The sequence below is a fragment of the Balaenoptera acutorostrata genome, chromosome 16, assembly GCF_949987535.1.
Source record: "Balaenoptera acutorostrata chromosome 16, mBalAcu1.1, whole genome shotgun sequence".
Lineage (NCBI taxonomy): Eukaryota > Metazoa > Chordata > Mammalia > Artiodactyla > Balaenopteridae > Balaenoptera > Balaenoptera acutorostrata.
Window position 1 is genome coordinate 66,263,149 of NC_080079.1, and position 19,723 is coordinate 66,282,871.

Below are 19,723 nucleotides of genomic sequence, written 5' to 3' on the forward strand. Positions count from 1 at the left end.
TTTTACCTGCTAGGATAAATAATTGTCGATAAGATGACTAATGTCTGATAATGGTAATAATAGATCAATTATTATTGATCAACTTTGAAGATTGACAGAAAATAATAATACTAATTGTGCTTATTTTGTAAGTTAAATGAATGAACAGATTGTTGGGCTCATAATAGTGTTGTCCCCCTAATGACCTGGCAGTAAATATCTGTTGAATGAATAAGTAGATTGCTTACCATTGGCCTCACTTGCTAGAGTAGCCCTAACGTAAAAGAACTGGGTACTGTATTTAACATAGGAGCCCCACATTTAGAATAAATTTGCAGCCTAATTCACTGAAACTTGGAGTTAATATGTTAAGCAGGGGCTTCCCTGGTGGTGCAGTGGTTGAGAATCCGCCTGCCAATGCAGGGGACACGGGTTCGAGCCCTGGTCTGGGAAGATCCCACATGCCGCGGAGCACCTAGGCCCGTGAGCCACAACTACTGAGCCTGTGCGTCTGGAGCCTGTGCTCCGCAACAAGAGGGGCTGCGATAGTGAGAAGGACCGCGCACCGCGATGAAGAGTGGCCCCCGCTTGCCGCAACTAGAGAAAGCCCTCGCACAGAAACGAGGACCCAACACAGCCAAAAATAAATAAATAAATTTATTTTAAAAAAATATGTTAAGCAAAAGATGCCTGTAATTTACAATTTTATGGATTCTCAAGTATACAGTTATCTCCCAAAATTAGGAATTAGGGTTATTCCAATGCCTCATCTAATTATCAGTTAAAATTCTATATTCAGAAATAAGCCACGTTTGACGTATGGACACCAAGGGGGGAAAGTGGCGGGGCGGGGGGGGGGGGCGGTGGTGTGATGAAGTGGGAGATTGGGATTGGCATGTATACACTAATATGTATAAAATGGATAACTAATAAGAACCTGCTGTATAAAAAAATAAAATAAAATTCAAAAATTAAAAAAAAAAGAAATAAGCCACATTTTATTTATAATTCCTGAATGACACAAAAGCGAATAAACCAAGAATATGATCAGCTTTACACAAGAAATGACAGTACCTACAAGAAGTAAGTTACAAACCAATTTGTACTAATAAGCTAATTTTTCATTTCTAGGTGGCAGATATCCCTGTTACAATCTGCACATATCCATTTGTATTTGACGCCCAAGCAAAAACTACTCTGTTACAAACAGATGCAGTCTTACAGATGCAGGTAAAATATTGTATAGTACTAAATTAATTTGAGAGTAGTTTTTGAATTGTTTCTCTGGTGATTTTTTAAAGTATTTGAAATGTCTTTGGGGATATTTTGTACCTTTGTGGTCTGTCTTTTGCAAAGCTACTTTTACCAAAGCACCTTTGGTACCTATGAAGAGGACTGTTGCATGTGAAATGTGTATTCTTATGAGGGATACTTATATATATTTAAAAGGACATAGAATAATTTAGATTTTTATCATTTTATATCTAAAAAATGGTATAATCTTCTTTCATTATAGAAATATACAATCTTTATAAACAGTTTGACTAGTTTACTTGATAAAATGGTTTGTTTCAAATCTTGCTTTATTATATATTCCCTATTTATATACTTGGTAAAAGATGAAAATCAGTAGAGGTGAGGTGATGTTAAAGTAGGAGGCATTTGATCACTTGTTAGGAGGAGGGTATGAAATGTCCATGAAGAATGTTTTAGTAATAAATAAGGTACTTTCCTGAGGTTGGTCATCTCCTCTTCCTCCTCCCCACTCTCCTTCCCCCCCACCCCGCCCCCCACTTTAAGCTGAACATTCTTTCCTTTATAATGAGAATTTTTAAAACTAGTTTACATTATGACCGGGAAGGACTACAGTAGGTTTGCTTTATCATTTGAACTTGTAAATTTAAAAGTTTTTGAGTTTCTTCCTCTGGTATAGAATATCAGACTATAGAGGCTGAGGACTAAGGATGAGATGAGACCTTGAGCACTTAATATTCTAAAAATGCTTTTAAAAATTACCCCTCCCCCAATTTTGATGGCAATTTTTATTCCTTTAAGATAAATGCATTTACTATTCTAAATTCTTCCATATATTTAAACAATAAATAATAGTAGGAGGAATTTTAGAGATGTGCTTATTTCCATTTTCATCAACAGAAGAAATATTTTTGTAGGGTTCTATACTAACAGCTAGATTGCTAGTTTTTTAGCAATCTTTGTTAAACGATAAGTTAATCAGGACTTCCCTGGTGGTCCAGTGGTTAAGACTCTGTGCTCCCAATGCAGGGGGCCAGTGTTCGATCCCTGATCAGGGAGCTAGATCCCACATGCTGCAACTACAAGATCCCGCACACTGCAACTAAAAAAAAGAAGAAGAAGATCCACACGCGGCAACAAAGATCCTACGTGCTGCAACTAAGACTTGGCGCAGCCAAATAAATCAATAAATATTAAAAAAAAAAAAAAAAGTTAATCACTTGGTGCTTTCAATGTAGGATATTCCATTTTAGAATTAAGAACACAAGGAAAATCATAGGAAAAAAATAAAAGCTTTAAATGGTAAAAGCCAAATGCTTGGTTTGTGAGCATATATGGTGATCACTCTACTAAATGAATTTCTATAAACCTTTTAGTTGGCCAGGCTGTTTCTTTTTCTCTTTAGAGGTTTGTTTTAATGCTGTTTTCTTTTTCTCCTCACTCTCCATCCTAGTTATTTTTTGAGAAACAACAGTGTTCAGATTTATCATAATTATTACAGTTCCATGCTTACTTAGCTTAATGGTATCATTAGTTATACATTACTAGAAAAAAATTCAAAAGGATACTCTTTATGCTCAGTTTATTAAGCTCTGATGCTGTGCTGGATACTGTGTTAGGTGCTGTGTGAATTCAGTAGTATAGGAATTATAGGACATCTATAATTAGTAGGTAGAGGTTAGCTTATTCAGTCACAGCAGCTTCTTAAAGCACTGCTATTAAATTTTTAATCTTTTGTTTTCTAGATGGCTATTGACCAGGCCCACAGACAGAATGTCTCCTCTCTTTTTCTCCCAGTGATTGAATCTGTGAATCCTTGCTTAATTCTAGTGGTACGTAGAGAAAATATAGTAGGAGATGCAATGGAAGTCCTTAGGAAAACAAAGAATATAGACTACAAAAAGCCACTCAAGGTAATTTAACATTTTCTGTTGTATAATTGGAACTTTTATTCAGAAAATATGTTTAAAGTTTTCCTGTTCATTTTTAGTGTATCTTTGAATCTTAATAAAATTATATACTTAAAAAATTTTTAGCTATTAATTGCCATGCTTTTATTCATAATAAATAACGTGTTGTAGGGTTTCCAGAATATACGTTCATTTCTTTACATTCAGTGTTTGTATTAACCTATTTTAGGTTATATTTGTTGGAGAAGATGCTGTTGATGCAGGAGGGGTACGCAAAGAATTTTTCTTGCTCATCATGAGGGAATTATTGGATCCTAAATATGGCATGTTTAGGTATTATGAAGATTCCAGGCTCATTTGGTTTTCTGATAAGGTAAAAAGTCCAACCGTCTAAATTACTTCTATCTATCTATCTATCTATCTATCTATCTATCTATCTGTCTGTCTATATACACCTATGTATATATACCTATATGTTTCAACTTAACTCAGTAATAAATAGGAGTTATTACTAGATACCTAACATATTTTATTTACAGATCTTCTTTATTACAATTTTAAAAATTATAAATGTTTGGACTCAGAGACATCAGAACACATTAATGCTTACCACACATTTCAGATTAGCAAAATAAATTACGGAATGGTCATCCTGAAAATGATGTTTGACTGTTCTGCTGAATTAGATTTGAGGATTGAATAAGTACCAGATGAACTTTTCTTCTGGGGAGAATTAATTTATCATTAGGGATCATTGATTTCTCTACCTTATAATTTAGGGCAGAGATAACTACTCAGCAAACTACAGTCCCTGAAAGTTCTTCCCAGCACATAAAGTCAGTGCCTACTCATTTACCTATTGTCCATTGCTACTTTCTAGCTAAAACTGGCAGAGGCAGAGTGGGGAGTTACAACGAGCCCCTATGGCCAACAAAGCCTAAAATATTTACCGTCTGCCCCTTTACAGAAAAAGTTTGCTGGCCCCTGATTTCGAAACTGTAAGTGAAATGGATGGTTCAGTTTGTAGAACTCTGAGTTGAGAGAAATTTGAATTATTTACTATTTGTTCTAAAAACCTTGATGTATTATTTATTCATTCTTCCAGGAGACTGGCTATCCTTTGTGATGTTAGCAGTCATGATGATCAGTGCCTAGGCTAGTTAATTTATTAGGGGTGGCAAAATGGTGCTACTCTAATTCTAACATTTCTTTTTCATTTTTGTAGCTTGGATACTTATATGTAAAGAAATTTTCTCATGTCTGCTATTTAATCCTTGTTAGTACAGTTCATATGGGAAAGAATTCTCTCTGTAGTTACTTATTTTTCAAAAGAATTAGCATGCTCCACTGGTGACAATTCATTTTTTTGATTTTGTTTTCAAATATTATTATATATTCATGGACTTAAACATAGTTGATGTTTTTCAGTCTATTGCAGTTATTATCTTTATTAATATTATCCCATTTTTGTCCAGGGAGAGCTCTTCAATTCGGCACCTGAGTCCTTTTGACACAATCTTAATACTGTTTAGTAGCTTCCTTACTACCTGGTGTACTTCATGTGATAAAATGTTCCAGACTTATACATTTATTGCCTCACAATACCAGCCTTTCAACCAATATTATGATAACTGAGAATACAGTTGACCCTTGAACAACACGAGTTTGAACTGTGTAGGTTCACTTATACGCAGATTATTTTCAATAAATACATACTGTGATACTATACGATCCTCAGTTGGTTGAATCTAAGGATGGAGGACCGACTGTAAGATTATACTCAGATTTTCGACAGCACAGGGGATCAGCGCCCCAACCCCTGAGCTGTTCAAGGGTCAACTGTAGTTTTGTTTTGTTTTGTTTCATTTTTAAGTATTTTGCAGGGTATTTTTGCCCTTTGAGTATACCCCAGGTGAGATACACAGGCAAATAACTGTGTTTTGATATCACTTGAAATTGGTACACTCTGTATCATTATACCAAGTAGATACACACTTAGGTTAACTTGTAGAATTTTTAATTTTTAAGGATTGCTTATTTAATTTCAATTTAGTTTTATAGTTATATGAAATAGTTACATAGTTCCAAAGTCAAGTCTACAAAATAAGGTATCTAAAAAAGTCTAACTTTTGTCTCTACCCCCTCCACTGTATTTCCTCCCTCCTCTTAAAGTTATTCTTTTCAAAAGAAATGTTACGGTTTAACCTTTTTTGAAAAAATAAATATAAGTACGTACGTAGTAGTATACCACATACCAATGTCAGTTTCCTGGTTTTAAGTATGGTTATTTAAGCTGTTATTATTGGGGAAAACTGAGTAAAGGGTACAGAGGAATTCTGTACTATTTGTGTAATTTCTTGTGAGTGTTAAAGTATTTGAAAATAAGAAGTATTTTTCAAAAGAAGTGCTACACCATACATATTTTTTTCTCCATCAAGAAAGGGTATTTTATTTTACATGAGAAATTAAAGCACGTTTGCATGTTGTTGTGATTAATTACTCAGAAAGTAGAAAATCAGCCATGCAGGAGGGGATATCAGCTGCAGGAGCACAGTCCTTAAGTTGTGAAGAAAAGATGGAGATGAGTATGCTAGTGGAGGATTGACTCCAGTCAGACACATAGATCCATAATATCATGAGAGAAAGCCAAGTATATATGAAAATACAAATCTTCTGGTAGATTTGATGGTGGGAGGTTGTGAAAGTTTTCTTAGAATTATTTCTACTTTACAGTGAAATAAGACGCAAGTTTGTTAGAAAGTTCGAATAGGGGGAAGGTTGTTGGAGGTTTGAAGAAGAAAGGAGAAAGAGTGAAATAATCACTTAGGGGAGTGGGAAAATAAGATGACCATGTAAATAAATACAGGGTTAGACTGGCAGCATTGGAGGCCCATTTGAAACTTACGTTCATGAATTTTAAATTTATTTATTTATTTGTATTTATTTTTGGCTGTGTTGGGTCTTCGTTTCTGTGCAAGGGCTTTCTCTAGTTGCGACGCGCGGGGGCCACTCTTCATCGCGGTGCGCGGGCCTCTCACTGTCACGGCCTCTCCTGTTGCTGAGCACAGGCTCCAGACGCGCAGGCTCAGTAGTTGTGGCTCACGGGCTCAGTTGCTCCGCGGCATGTGGAATCTTCCCAGACCAGGGCTCGGACCCGTGTCTCCTGCATTGGCAGGCAGATTCTCAACCACTGCGCCACCAGGGAAGCCCCGTTCATGAATTTTAAAAGGAGACCAATCGACATGGTTGTGTTTTTTTTCTTTAGTCACATTTAGCTGCTTAGGTAGAGGTAAAAATGAGACAGACAGTTGATTTAACTAGGTTGTGGTTTTAGCAAGTGAGTATAAACAGAAGGGAAGAAAGGGCAGGGGAATGATTATCTTGATGGGTTATGGAATTTAAGCTTTGTAAGGAGGAAAATGTAATGACTTGGTTGGGAGGTGATGATTTTTTAAAAAGTAGTGTGGTTAATGGATTGTAGTTGCTGGTGGAGTTGAGTTGTAGTGTGAGTCAAAGTATTGGGGGGGGCGGTGAGTTACAAAGTAGGAAATGATGGTCAGATAGGGAATGCTTAAAAGTTGGATGGTTGCATTTAAATATAAAATATGACCATGGGAATGGGTGTCTGCGATGCGATGGGAGGACAAGACTGTTGGAAAATTGCAGTTCAAGGGACTGAGAGGCTAGTGTGTTGGATGCCTTTTTTGGCCCGGGTATTGAAATCGTCAAAAACAATGGCAGGAATAGTGGTAGAAAAAGAAAGCAAAAGATAGTGCCAGAATCTGTGAGTGAGTGCACTATGAATGTCTTTAGATGCCAGCACAAGGAACAGTAGCAGGGAAATGGTCAGTTGGCATGTGTTTCACAGAAGCTGGGATTTTAAGAAGGCAAATGGAAGGAGGTCTAGAAGGAGTGAAGAGTCAGGAGACCTATCTCTAGGCCTGGTTGTATGAGGGGTTGGAAGGTTAAACAAACACCATTTATTATGAGCTGCAGGGGAAATAGCATCCTCAGGAGACAGCCTTGTTCATTTAGAAAAGGGGCGGGCTTCCCTGGTGGCGCAGTGGTTGAGAATCTGCCTGCTAGTGCAGGGGACATGGGTTCGAGCCCTGGTCTGGGAAGATCCCACATGCCGCGGAGCAACTAAACCCGTGAGCCACAACTACTGAACCTGCGCGTCTGGAGCCTGTGCTCCGCAACAAGAGCGGCCGCGATAGTGAGAGGCCCGCGCACCGCGATGAAGAGTGGCCCCCGCTTGGCACAACTAGAGAAAGCCCTCGCACAGAAACGAAGACCCAACACAGCCAAAAAACAATAAATTAATTAATTAATTTTAAAAAAAAAGAAAAGGGGCAAGGAGAATTTGGAGAAGTTTAGGATATAGGCAGTTTTCCAAATGATAGATTGTGAGTTCCAGAACAGAGAACGGGTTTGGTGGAGCAGGGACAGTTAGTAACATTGTGTCAGATTTTAGGGCCTGTACACTGCCACATGGAAGTGGGATTAGGGACAACCTGTGAGTTTTTAGGCCTCCTTTGTTGACAGTCAGGCATGTAAGACATGGTTGAATAGTCGTGATGACCTCTGAGGTAGGTGGACAATCTGTTCAAATTATGGTCTCTTTCTTGGCACTGATCTCTTAGGGCAGTTTGTAGTGGTGTAGCAGGTAGAATTTGAAGAGGGTCCGTGGGGCGGAGGCCTGTCTGCCGGGAACACAAAGAGTTCTATGGGCCTCTATTCAGTTCTGCAGAAAGGTAATGTTTTGAGACCAGGGGAGGGGCATTCGTAACAAGCTTTATTGTGGATCTTTGTGTTTTTACCCACCAGACTACCAGGGAAGTCCCTCTCATTGTGATTTGATTTGCATCCCCTACTGGCTAATGATGTGCTTGTTTGACCATTTGTATGCCTTCTTTAGCAAAATGTCTTTTTAAGTCTTATACACTTTTTCAATTGGCTTGTTTTTCTTTTTGTTGCTGAGTTTTAGGAGTTCTTTTATGTATTCTGGATACTAGACCCTTGTCAAATATATGATTTGCAAATATTCTCTCCTGGTGTATGAATTATCTTTTTACTTTCTTGCTAATGTCCTTTGATAACAAAAGTTTTAAATTTTGGTGAAGTCTTTTTTTTTTTGTCTATTATGTTATTGCCTGTGCTTTTTGGTGTTACAACTAAGAAACCATGGACAAATTCAAGGTCATGAAGATTTACCCCTGAGTTTTCTTCTAAGAGTTTTATAGTTTTAGCTGTTATATTTAGGTCTTTGATCTATTTTTTTTTTAAGATTAACACATTTATTATTTATTTTTTAGCACCTTTAATTATTTAATTATTTATTTATTTATTTTTTGGCCTGTGTTGGGTCTTCGTTTCTGTGCGAGGGCTTTCTCTAGTTGTGGTGAGTGGGGGCCACTCTTCATCGCGGTGCGCGGGCCTCTCACTAGCATGGCCTCTGTCTTGCGGAGTACAGGCTCCAGACGCGCAGGCTCAGCAGTTGTGGCTCACGGGCCCAGTTGCTCCGTGGCATGTGGGATCTTCCCAGACCAGGGCTCGAACCCGTGTCCCCTGCATTAGCAGGCAGATTCTCAACCACTGCGCCACCAGGGAAGCCCCTTTGATCTAGTTTGAGTTCATTTTTGTCTATGGTGTGAGGAAGGAGTTCAACTTCATTCTTTGCATGTGAATACCTGGTTGTCCCGCCATTGTTTGTTAAGTCTTGGCACCCTGCTGAAAATTAACTGACTGTAGCTATATGGATTTATTTCTGGACTCTCAGTTTTATTCCAGTGGTGTATGTGTCTATTCTTATGCCAGTATTACACTGTCTTATTTACTATAGCTTTGTAGATTTTAAAATTGGAATGTGTGAGTTCTCCCACTTTGTTCTTCTCGTTCAAGATTCTTTTGACTATTAGCGGCCCCTTACAATTCTGTATTAATTTTACAGTTAGCTTTTCCATTTCTGCAAAAAAAGCCATTGAGGTTTTGATAGAGAATGCATTGAATCAGTTTGGGAAGTATGGCCATCTTAACAATACTGTCTTCTAGTCTATGAACATGGGATGTCTTTCCAGTTATTTAGGTCTTTTAATTTCTTTCAGCAATGTTTTGTAGTTTTCAGTGTATAAGTCTTACACTTCCTTGGTTAAATTTATTTCTAAGTATTTTATTCTTTTTGATGCTATCATAAATGGAATTATTTTCTTTATTTTTGGTTCATTGCTACTGTGTAGAAATAGAGCTGATTTTTTGTGTGTTGATCATGTGCTGAATTCATTTATTAGCACTAATAGTTTTGTGCATTCTTTAGGATTTCTGTATACAAGATCATGTCATCTATAAATTCAATAGATTTAATTTTACTTCTTTCTTTCCAATTTGTGTACCTTTATTTCTTTTTCTTGTCTAATTGCCCCACCTTGAACTTCCAGTATGCTTTCAAATGCAAGTGGTGACAGTGGACATGCTTCTCAGTTTTTCCTGATCTGAGTGGAATGTCAACTTTGGGTTTCTCATAAATACCTTGAATCATGTTAAGGAAATTCCCTTCTATGCCTAGTTTATTGAGTTATTTATCATGAAGGGGTGTTGGATTTTATTCATATGTTTTTTTCTGCATCAGTTGAGATGATCATGTGGTTTCCTTCCTTCATTCCATTATGTGATGTATTACATTGGTTGGTTTTCTTATGTTGAACGACGTTGCAATCCTGGGATAAAGCCCACTTGGTCATGGTGTGTAACCCTTTTAATGTGCTGCTGGATTCAGTTTCCTAGTATTCTGTTGATGATTTTTCTGTTCTTATTTGCAAGGAATACTGCTGTATAGTTTTCTTTTGTGTGTGTGTGTGATGTCGTTGTCTGGCTTTGGTATCATGGTATCCCTGACCTCATAGAATGAGTTAAGAACTGTTTCCTTCTCTTCCATTTCTTGGAAGAGTTTGAGAATGATTGGTGTTAATTCTTCTAAATGTTTGGTAGAATATGGTCTCAGGTTTTTGTTGGTTGGAAGGTTTTTGATTGATGATTCAATCTTGTTATAAGTTTCTTTAGGTTTTCTAATTCTTCTAGTGTCAGTTGGTAGTTTGTGTGTTTCTAGGAATTTGTCCATTTCATCTGGATTATCTGTTTTGATAGCATGCAGTTATTCATAGTATTCTCTTATAATCCTTTTTATTTCTCTGAGGTTGATAGTAATGTCCACAATTTCGGCCCTGATTTTAGTAAGTCTTCTCTCTTTTTTTCTTGGTCATTCTAGCTAAAGGTTTGTTAATTCTGTTGATCTTTTAAAAGAATCACCTTTAGGTTTTGTTGCTTTGTGTATTGCTTTTCCATTCCCATTTCATTTATCTCCACTTTAATCTTTATTATTTTCCCCCTCTGCTAGGTTTGGGTTTGGTTTGCTCTTCTTTTTGTAGTTCCTTAGGATATAAAGTTAGGTTATTTATTTGAGAAATTGTTTCTTTTTAATTAACTAATTAATTAATTTTTTTATTTGGCTGCATCAGGTCTTAGTTGTGGCATGCAGGATCTTCGTTGTGGTACGCGGGCCTCTCTCTAGCTGTGGTGCGTGGGCTCAGTAGTTGCGGTGCACGGGCCCAGTAGTTGTGGCACACGGGCTCCACAGCACGTGGGCTCAGTAGTTGTGGCGTGCAGGCTGTCTAGTTACGGCACATGGGCTTAGTTGCCCCGTGGCATGTGGGATCCTCGTTCCCCGACCAGGGATCGAACCTACGTCCCCTGCATTGGAAGGCGGATTCTTAACCACTGGGCCACCAGGGAAGTCCTTTCTTTTTTAATAGATGTTTACAAATATAAAAACTTCTTTTTGAGCACTGCTTCCCTGCATTCCGTAAGTTTTTGTGTGTGTATTTTCATTTTCAGGAGTCTCTAAGTATTTTCTGATTTCCCTTGTGATACCTTCTTTGACCCATTGGTTTTTTTAAGAGTGTGTTATTTAATTTCCACATCTTTGTGAATTTTCCATATTTCCTTCTGATATTGGTTTCTAGTTTCATTCCATTATGTTCTGAAATGATATATTTTATGATTTTAATCTTTTTAAATGTAGTCTTTTAAAATTTATTGTTTTTCTTTGTTTCCCATAATACCTCTTATTCTTCCAGTTTTCTTGTGTTTGTTTCTTTTGTCTTTTTCTTGTGGTTCTTGGCTGTTTATTATTTTAGAGTGTGACACTGAAATGCTACCTAGATACTTTATGTGTATGGGCACTGTGTACTGGCCCTATTCATAGAGTGATTAGGTGGGGGCCTTTCAAGGGCAAACCCTCAAATGTCAGCATGTATAAGTTTTTTATTCTTTGTGTTTACAGGAAAGGTTGTAGCCCTGGCTGTCAGTTTTCTAGTAGTGTTCCAAACACTGGAAAGGGAAGCTAGGATTCTCACTGTTCACTGTACAGACCTTCATTTGATCCCTTTGTTTTTAATGCAGCACCCTGACCATCAGCTACCTCAGATTCCAGAGCCTCTTTAGTTCATCCTTTCCAAAAAGGCAACGGCCTTTCCACCAAGCATCCTATTTTCAACCCCACTCTAATACCTCTGACTTTCAGATTCTTATGTTTTACTAACTGAGCTACCTGGACTACCTCTGACTTTACAGGTATTAATTGGCACTTCCAGTTCCTGAGCCTATAGGACAGATGAACTTGTTTTTTACTGGCTTTCCTCTACAAGCTACTGTTTCAGTTTTTTCTGCTTTACCGAAACAGACAAGCTATCCATTTACTTTTCATATTTTGAAATATTGAAATCTCTTTAGTGCTATTAAAACCCTCCCCTATTCTTTTTTTCTTGTGGGTTTATGCCATTTTTATTCCTTTATTCTCACTTAGAGGGATTTCTGGAAGAAGAGAGATTAACACATATTCAGGCTGCCCTACTTAAGAAGGACTTTCTAAACTTCAACACAATGTAGGACATCACAGAAGGAAAAGTTTAATTTGACCAATGAAAAATATGATATAACAAAACATAAAAAGCATATATGTAACAAAGATGACACAGGGTAATAACCCTGACATATGATGAATTCAGATACAAATATATAAGTAAACACTAGCCCCCAAAAGATAAATGGGCCAAGTATACAAAGAGGCATTTCACAAACACACAAATCCCTAATTTTCAGTATCACTAATAGTAAAAAATATATAGTAAAACAAGTTGTCATTTTTTAACTCAGAAATATGTTTTATGTGTCTGTGGTATGTGTATGCAGATGAAAATGTGGAAAGATAGTCATTTTCCTGGACTACAAATGGCGGTACAAACTAGAACAGTTGCGGAGGAAGAGTTTGATAGTATGCTTAACTTTCCTTTGACTTTGAAATTCTTCCTTGCAAAGCAGAATTTCTTCTAAGGAAGTATTCCAAACTACGGACCAAAATACATGCAAAAAAGATGCCCATCTTCTTTTGAAAATTACTAGCTAATTAGAATAATATTTATTGAGCCTTCACTGTGTGCTGTAGGAACTGTGCTAAAAGCATTTTACATACATTATTCCACTTAATCCTCACAACAACCATATGAAATTAATACTACTTTTATCTTGGAAACACTGAGGCTAGATAGTGAATGAACCAGGTCTGGAGCCCCAGATCTAGTTTAAAAATTGTTTGCTCTTAATTGTCATGTTTACAGAATTTCCTGTGACCATATGTTAATTCTCTAAAGATTACTGGGGTGGGAGAGGTGAGGGGAATAAGCATTGTTTTTAATACTTTAATCTAAATGTCCAACTACAGTTAAAATAGCTAACTTAGTAAGCCATGGAACTTTTATATGATATAATATGCAACCATTAAAAATTGTGTTCTGGAAGAATTTTTTTTTAATTAATTAATTTATTTTTGGCTGCTTTGGGTCTTTGTTGCTGCGCTCAGGCTTTCTCTAGTTGCAGTGAGCAGGGGCTACTCTTCATTGTGGTGCGTGGGCTTCTCACTGCGGTGACTTCTCTTATTGTGGAGCATAGGCTCTAGGCACATGGGCTCTAGAGCGCAGGCTCAGTAGTTGTGGCGCACGGGCTTAGTTGCTCCGCGGCATGTGGGATCTTCCCGGACCAGGGCTCAAACCTGTGTCCCCTGCATTGGCAGGTGGATTCTTAACCACTGTGCCACCAGGGAGGTCCTGGAAGAATATTTAGTGACATAAGAAAATACTTGTGTTGTAATTAGAAAAATGAGAAAGCCTTAAATATAATATGTTTTAAATTATTTTTCTGAACTTATAGTAGATGGAAATACATTTAAAAAATTTTAAATCGTTGTTTTTGGGTGTTTCTAAGTGATTGGATTACAGGTGTTTAATTCATTTTCTTCTTTAGGTTTTTTATTTTCCAAATTTTGAATGTGTATAATTTTTTAAATCAGAAAAAAAGTTCTAGTAATTATTTCATTTATTAATGTAATGCTTAATGATGTGAAAATTATTCTATTTCTGGGGAAAAAGCCAGTTGTGAAATTATATGTTTAGTATCATCTCAACTAAATTTTAATTTTGTTTGTCCCAGAAAATACATTGAATGGAAATGTGCAAAAATACTAACAGTGATATTGTCCCAGGGAGATGGGAATGAGAATGAACTTTTTTCCTATTATTCATTACTTTTTTCTGTATCTCCAAAATTTTCTACCACAAGTATGTGTTTTTGTAATCAGAGAAAGTTTAATATTTTAACTTGGAGAACAAGTCTTTACTTATTTTTCCTTTATAATTTTAGACATTTGAAGACAGTGATTTGTTCCACTTGATTGGTGTTATCTGTGGATTAGCAATTTATAATTTTACTATTGTGGACCTCCATTTTCCTTTGGCTTTGTATAAGAAACTGCTAAAAAAGAAGCCATCTCTGGATGATTTGAAAGAACTAATGCCTGATGTTGGGAGGTTAGTTGTAAAAAGTGGCAAGAGTGGGGTTTAGAAAATAGGAAATGGGGAATGTTCAGAAGCTTTCCTTTTAGGAATAATTATGTTTCTGTTGTTCTTGTTGAATTTCCAAAATAAACTAATAGCCCTTCTAATAAAGGAAAACCCATTGTGTTACTCAGACTGAGAATTTTCTACTGAAAGCGTTATGTGTATAAAACCATGTACTGAATTTTTAGTTTAACAATACTTTGTGAATATCTGATAATAAATTTAGGAAGGTAATGTTTCCTGAATGTAGTTAAATGATTTATTTGGACTTTTACTTCTAATCACCTTCATTCCTACATGTAATATGTAAAGTTTCTTTTTATTTATTACATAAAATGGAATAAAAATTGTATATAAATAAGAACAAGTGTTGAAAATGGGTGGATACATGCTTTTGTATTCAAAGCAAGAGATGAAAGCCTTAGAGTAGGTTTTTTTTTTCTTCAGAATTGTTTATAAGATTGCCATTGTACCTCCACCATTCTGAAACAAATATAAAAGTACAAATTAACAAAAGGATTTGATCAAGAATGAATGAGAAATATATACTTATTTAGTCATAAGCAAAATAGTCAAAATACTCAATAATATTTTACTTCAAAGAAACATATATATTGTTTTTCAGAAGCATGCAACAGTTACTGGATTATCCAGAAGATAATGTTGAGGAAACATTTTGTCTTAATTTTACGGTAAGATGGAAAGACATAGAGTAGCCTGAGTGTTCATCATCCCTTTTTATTTATCAGCTGTGCCTTATGGTTTTTCTTTATTTTGATGGATGGAATTCTTAAAGAACCCTTTAGCTAACATTTATTGAGCATTAACTATAAGCTAGTCACAGTACATGCATTATTTCATTTAATCCTCATAATCCCAAGAGATAGGTATTATTATCCTTATTTTACATATAAAGAAAACTGTAAACAATCATCACATTTCAGAGATAGTATTTGTATCCAGCTCTGTGACTTCAAAGCCTATGTTGTTTAACATTATACTAAAGATCTTTACAAATACAAGAGGTCCTCTTTATTCAAGTGTTCATTTTTTGAGTCTGCAATTACAAGAATGTTTAGAGAAGCATAGGTTCTTGTAACATGAAAATATTCACTAATGAGTTTGCCACCTAAAAGATTAATTCCCACTCAGATATCCCTTTCACACTAACATTCATCCTTGCCTATTATTTAGTCTTACGGTTGGATGCAATACAAATACAAATACAAATACATTGGAATATTATTTGGAAAATGAAATTGCAAATCTTGTAAAAGATGCAGAACTTAATTCTCTGAGAGGGGTGTTCAGTAAATCATCCAGTTACATGCAAGGCCATTGACAAATGAGAATCTGGCAGAAGTAGACTAGTTGACAACTAAAGAAGAGAAAATCAGCAAGGATTATAAGTCACTTCAGAAGTAACAATATCAGTATTATAAATTAGACTCTTGGGAAAATGGTAAAACCTTCAATTTTTCTTTTTTTATGTCTTTTCTTTTCAAAAACTTTGTGTGTCCCCCATCCCTAAACAGTTCTCTTTATGTTTTTATGGTCAAAGCTGACCAAAGATACCATATTCCGCTATCACACAACTTACCAAAAATATTATGTGCCCCCTCAAAAAAGTTTATCCATTCTTTGATCATTTTAAGAATTGGCACATAGTTTAGTTATAAGAAAATTTGATAGATTTAGGGGAAATAAGTTAATTTATTTAGTAATGTTTAATTGTTTTCAAGAAAAAAAATCCTCCTTGCACTTCTGTTTACTATGAAATTTTAGTTCTTTTCAGTTGATTCACTTATAACCATGTCAGTTATCATTGAATCTTTACTGATCATCTCAACTGACTGAAACATTGGGTTCCAAGCAATTTAATTTCTGATTTATCAATCACCAAGTTTGTGAATGCTTAGTATATTTAAGAACTGTGGTAATTGAAACATTCCCTCCTATTACCATTTCTTTCCTAGACGTTCAGTGGCTCTTTATTACTTGTAGAATAATAGCTTTATAATGGACTTCAAAGACCTTTGTAATCTGGCTTTCTTTCTAACTTTCATTGTATCCTTCCATTCATACTACATTTTGTCATGTCTCACAATATTCTTTTATACACCTTACCATCCCTGTTTTTTAGGGGCATACTTTTTTTTGATATTTGCTCTCATATCTATTCTTCTGTTCAATCTCTGTCCTCAGTCAGAAATTTCCACCCTCTCCTAATCTTTCAGAGCCCTACTTACCCTTCTAGGTGCTTTTCAAATGACATTTCTTCCTCAAGGTTTTTAATACTTCCTCTAGTTAGAAGTAAGTTTTCTTTCTTCTGTGGTCTGATAGTATTTTGTTCATGTCTCTATTATAGCACTTATTTTATTATAATGAGTTGTTTACATATCACATTTCTCCTCTTTTATTAGATAGTAAACTCCAGAGCAGGGATTTATTCATCTCTTATCATCCCACTCCCACCATAGTGTTTTATAGACAGCAGATACTAAAAAAAAGGTTTTAAAAGAAGAGGATAATATTAAAAAAAAAGGGAATAGGAAGAGGAAAGATTGAAAGGTGGGAATGGTAACATTTATAGGAAAATGAGCACACTAGTAAGGGAAATAAAAAGTTTGAAAATAACCGGCTCTTTATAGACCAAATTAATGGCAAACTGGAAAAACAACCTGTAATTAAGAATGTAGCAAGGAAGAATTCAAGAGTACCAGCTATCATGTGGGAAGAATGCATAGCTAGTCTAAACTGAATGCATTCTGACTTGGAGTCTTTCACTTGTCAGTGGAAAACATCCTTTCTAATATTTTACTCCTATAGTGACCCTTCTGAAGTTTTACACACGATAAATACTCAGTTTCCTGTTTTTAACAAACCAAACACCTTGTTAATTTGTAATTAGTTAGTCAAGGTAGGATTTCAAACTGCCAGAGAAGAGGAAGATTTCTAGTTGTGGCTTTATGCAGAATTCACAAATAAGCTTATGGTAGCAGAATTTTACCGCAAATTTATTACTTCTTATATTTAATGAGAGAAAGGTAGATTATAATAATAGGTTATTAAAATAATTAATAAGTTTTGAGTCTGACATTGACTTTTTTTAAAAATTTAAATTAATAGATCACAGTTGAAAACTTTGGTGCAACAGAAGTGAAAGAACTGGTTCTAAATGGTGCAGACACAGCTGTTAACAAACAAAATCGGTAAGTGAATTATAAGCAGCATCAGTGGTAGTAAAAAGATTCAGTAGGCATTTTCTTCTGTATTTAGAAATATGTCACAACCTTAAGTTTTTACTCAGATAAAACTTATTTTGAATGGTAAGGACGTAATTAATCTTCCTTTTGCTCCTTTTAAGACATTAATAAAGGGATTAAAAGATCATTAACAACAAGAACAAAGAGAAGGGAGAGGAGACAACAGCAAACACATTTTTGGAAGCTAGAAACCAGTGGTGCCTGACTTGAGCCAGCCAGAAAAAGCTGCAACATAAGGTGGACTGGGAGCCAGGAAGGCAGACAGTTCATGTTGCAGAACAAAGGCTCAGGCACTGAGAATAAAAAACAGGTTAAAATGTATATGTATGTGGAGTTTAAGGGGAAGCTGGAAAGAGAAAGATTGGCTGTTATAAGAAGCAGTTAGAAACCCATTTCCCTTAGTACACAAGTAGCTGGCAACTTCCCCTCTCCAGCATAGGCAGATTGGAAATTTACATTCTGGGGAGATTGAACTAAAGGCACTTTGGATTTGAGGGCAGTTAGGCACAGCCAGGGACAAAGGGCTGAAATGAAAACAGGGAGATTAAGTGACAGTCTACAGCTCCCTCCTCCTTGACACTCTATATTGGAGGATTCTTCTCTGGGAAAACTGCCTTTTAAATGTAAATGAATAACCAAAGATCAGTAGACATTTAAGAAAAGACCAAAACAGTGAAAAAGAATGCCAAGGAAACACAGTGTAGGATGAAAAACAAAACTTCAATGAAAATTGAAATCAGTATCCTTAAGATGGTAAGAGTAGCATCCATAAGGAAACTATGAAAAACTGAAAAAAATTCACTGAAGGAAATGGAATGAATGAAATTTGTCAAAGAAATGGTACGAAAAAAAAATTCCCAGAACTGAATGACATGCCTTTTAAGATGGAAAGCATGGGAACTGAAAAAACATATGCCAAGGGAAAAATACATGAAATTTCAAAACCCAAAGAAAAAGGGACCCTAAAACCTTTCAGAAAAAAAAAAAAGCAGACCATACACAAAGAATTAAGAATCAAAATAGGGCTTCCCTGGTGGCGCAGTGGTTGAGAATCTGCCTGCCAATGCAGGGGACACTGGTTCGAGCCCTGGTCTGGGAAGATCCCACATGCCACGGAGCATCTGGGCCCGTGAGCCACAACTACTGAGCCTGCGCGTCTGGAGCCTGTGCCCCGCAACGGGAGGGGCTGCAATAGTGAAAGGCCCGCGCACCGCGATGAAGAGCGGTCCCCGCACCGCGATGAAGCGTGGCCCCCGCTTGCCGCAACTAGAGAAAGCCCTCGCACGAACCGAAGACCCAACACAGCCAAAAATAAATAAATAAATAAATAAAGTAGCTATAAAAAAAAAAAAAAAAAAAAAAAAAAAAAAAAGAATCAAAATAACATCAGACTTCTAAAGAATGACACTGAAGCTAGGAGATCAAAATTCTGGGAAAAAATTATTTTTAACATAGAATTCTATATTGAAACTATCAAGTATGTGGTGTATAAAAACATTTTTATACATGCAGAGTCTCAGAGAATTTACTTCCAACGCATTTTTCTTAGGAAGTTACTGGAGGATGTGTCCTATCAAAACAAGGAATTGAACCAAGAACGAGGAAGACAGGGGATCCAAAAAAAAAAAATAGGAGAGACAAAGAGGAACAGCAGTGTGTACATGATTTAGAAAGAGCAATCAATCTGCGGTAGATCAAGAAGATGGAGGGCTCCAGGAGGAATGTCTTCAGGAGAAAAATGCAACCTAATATATTTGAATGAATCTAGAGGAGATTGACATTTCTGTTGAAGTTGGAGATGAGGTAGCAACCTAAGGGAAACAAAAGTTCTTTTTAAGAAAAGTAATCATAGAATATTCCCTAGCTGAATATTTATAATCATAAAAATGTTAACAATAAATATTGAACCAATATTCAGTATTCACTTCATCAGATAATATTTATAATTGTAAATCAAGGAATGACAATGGAACTGTGTTGTTGAAGTTTGAAAGTAAATATCAGAAGGAATAGCAAAAATAGTTAACAAATAGTTTTCTTCAAATTGCCAGGGACTTGATCCAAATGATTATAATCCTGATTCTACTACTTAGAAGCTGTATAACTAAGTTTAGGTAAATTAGTTTATGTCTCCATGCCTCATAGTCTCTTTTTCCGTAAAATGGGATGGTAAATTATACATACTTCATGGGGTTATTTTGAGGATTAAATGAGGCGATAATTTTAAAATGCTTAGAATAGTACCTAGCACATGTATGTGCTCAGTAAATGTTGGCTGTTGGGATTATTACTGTTTGACATTTTAAACTGTATATACTTCTACTTTGATAAAAAATAAAGCTGTTTTAAAAATAATGTGAAAAAAATTTAG

At 35.9% G+C, this 19,723-nt stretch overlaps 1 protein-coding gene across 4 annotated transcripts in view; it reads left to right on the forward strand.

Moving 5' to 3' along the window:
• HERC4 (HECT and RLD domain containing E3 ubiquitin protein ligase 4) overlaps positions 1-19,723 on the forward strand; it is a 132,437-nt gene that overhangs the window by 104,710 nt on the left and 8,004 nt on the right. For all 4 annotated transcript variants that reach the window (XM_057530793.1, XM_057530794.1, XM_057530796.1 and 1 more), the window contains 6 exons: positions 1,111-1,209; positions 2,979-3,146; positions 3,373-3,516; positions 13,890-14,056; positions 14,712-14,778; positions 17,216-17,298. In XM_057530793.1, coding sequence (XP_057386776.1) covers positions 1,111-1,209; positions 2,979-3,146; positions 3,373-3,516; positions 13,890-14,056; positions 14,712-14,778; positions 17,216-17,298 — 728 coding nt within the window. The remainder of the gene's footprint in view (positions 1-1,110; positions 1,210-2,978; positions 3,147-3,372; positions 3,517-13,889; positions 14,057-14,711; positions 14,779-17,215; positions 17,299-19,723) is intronic.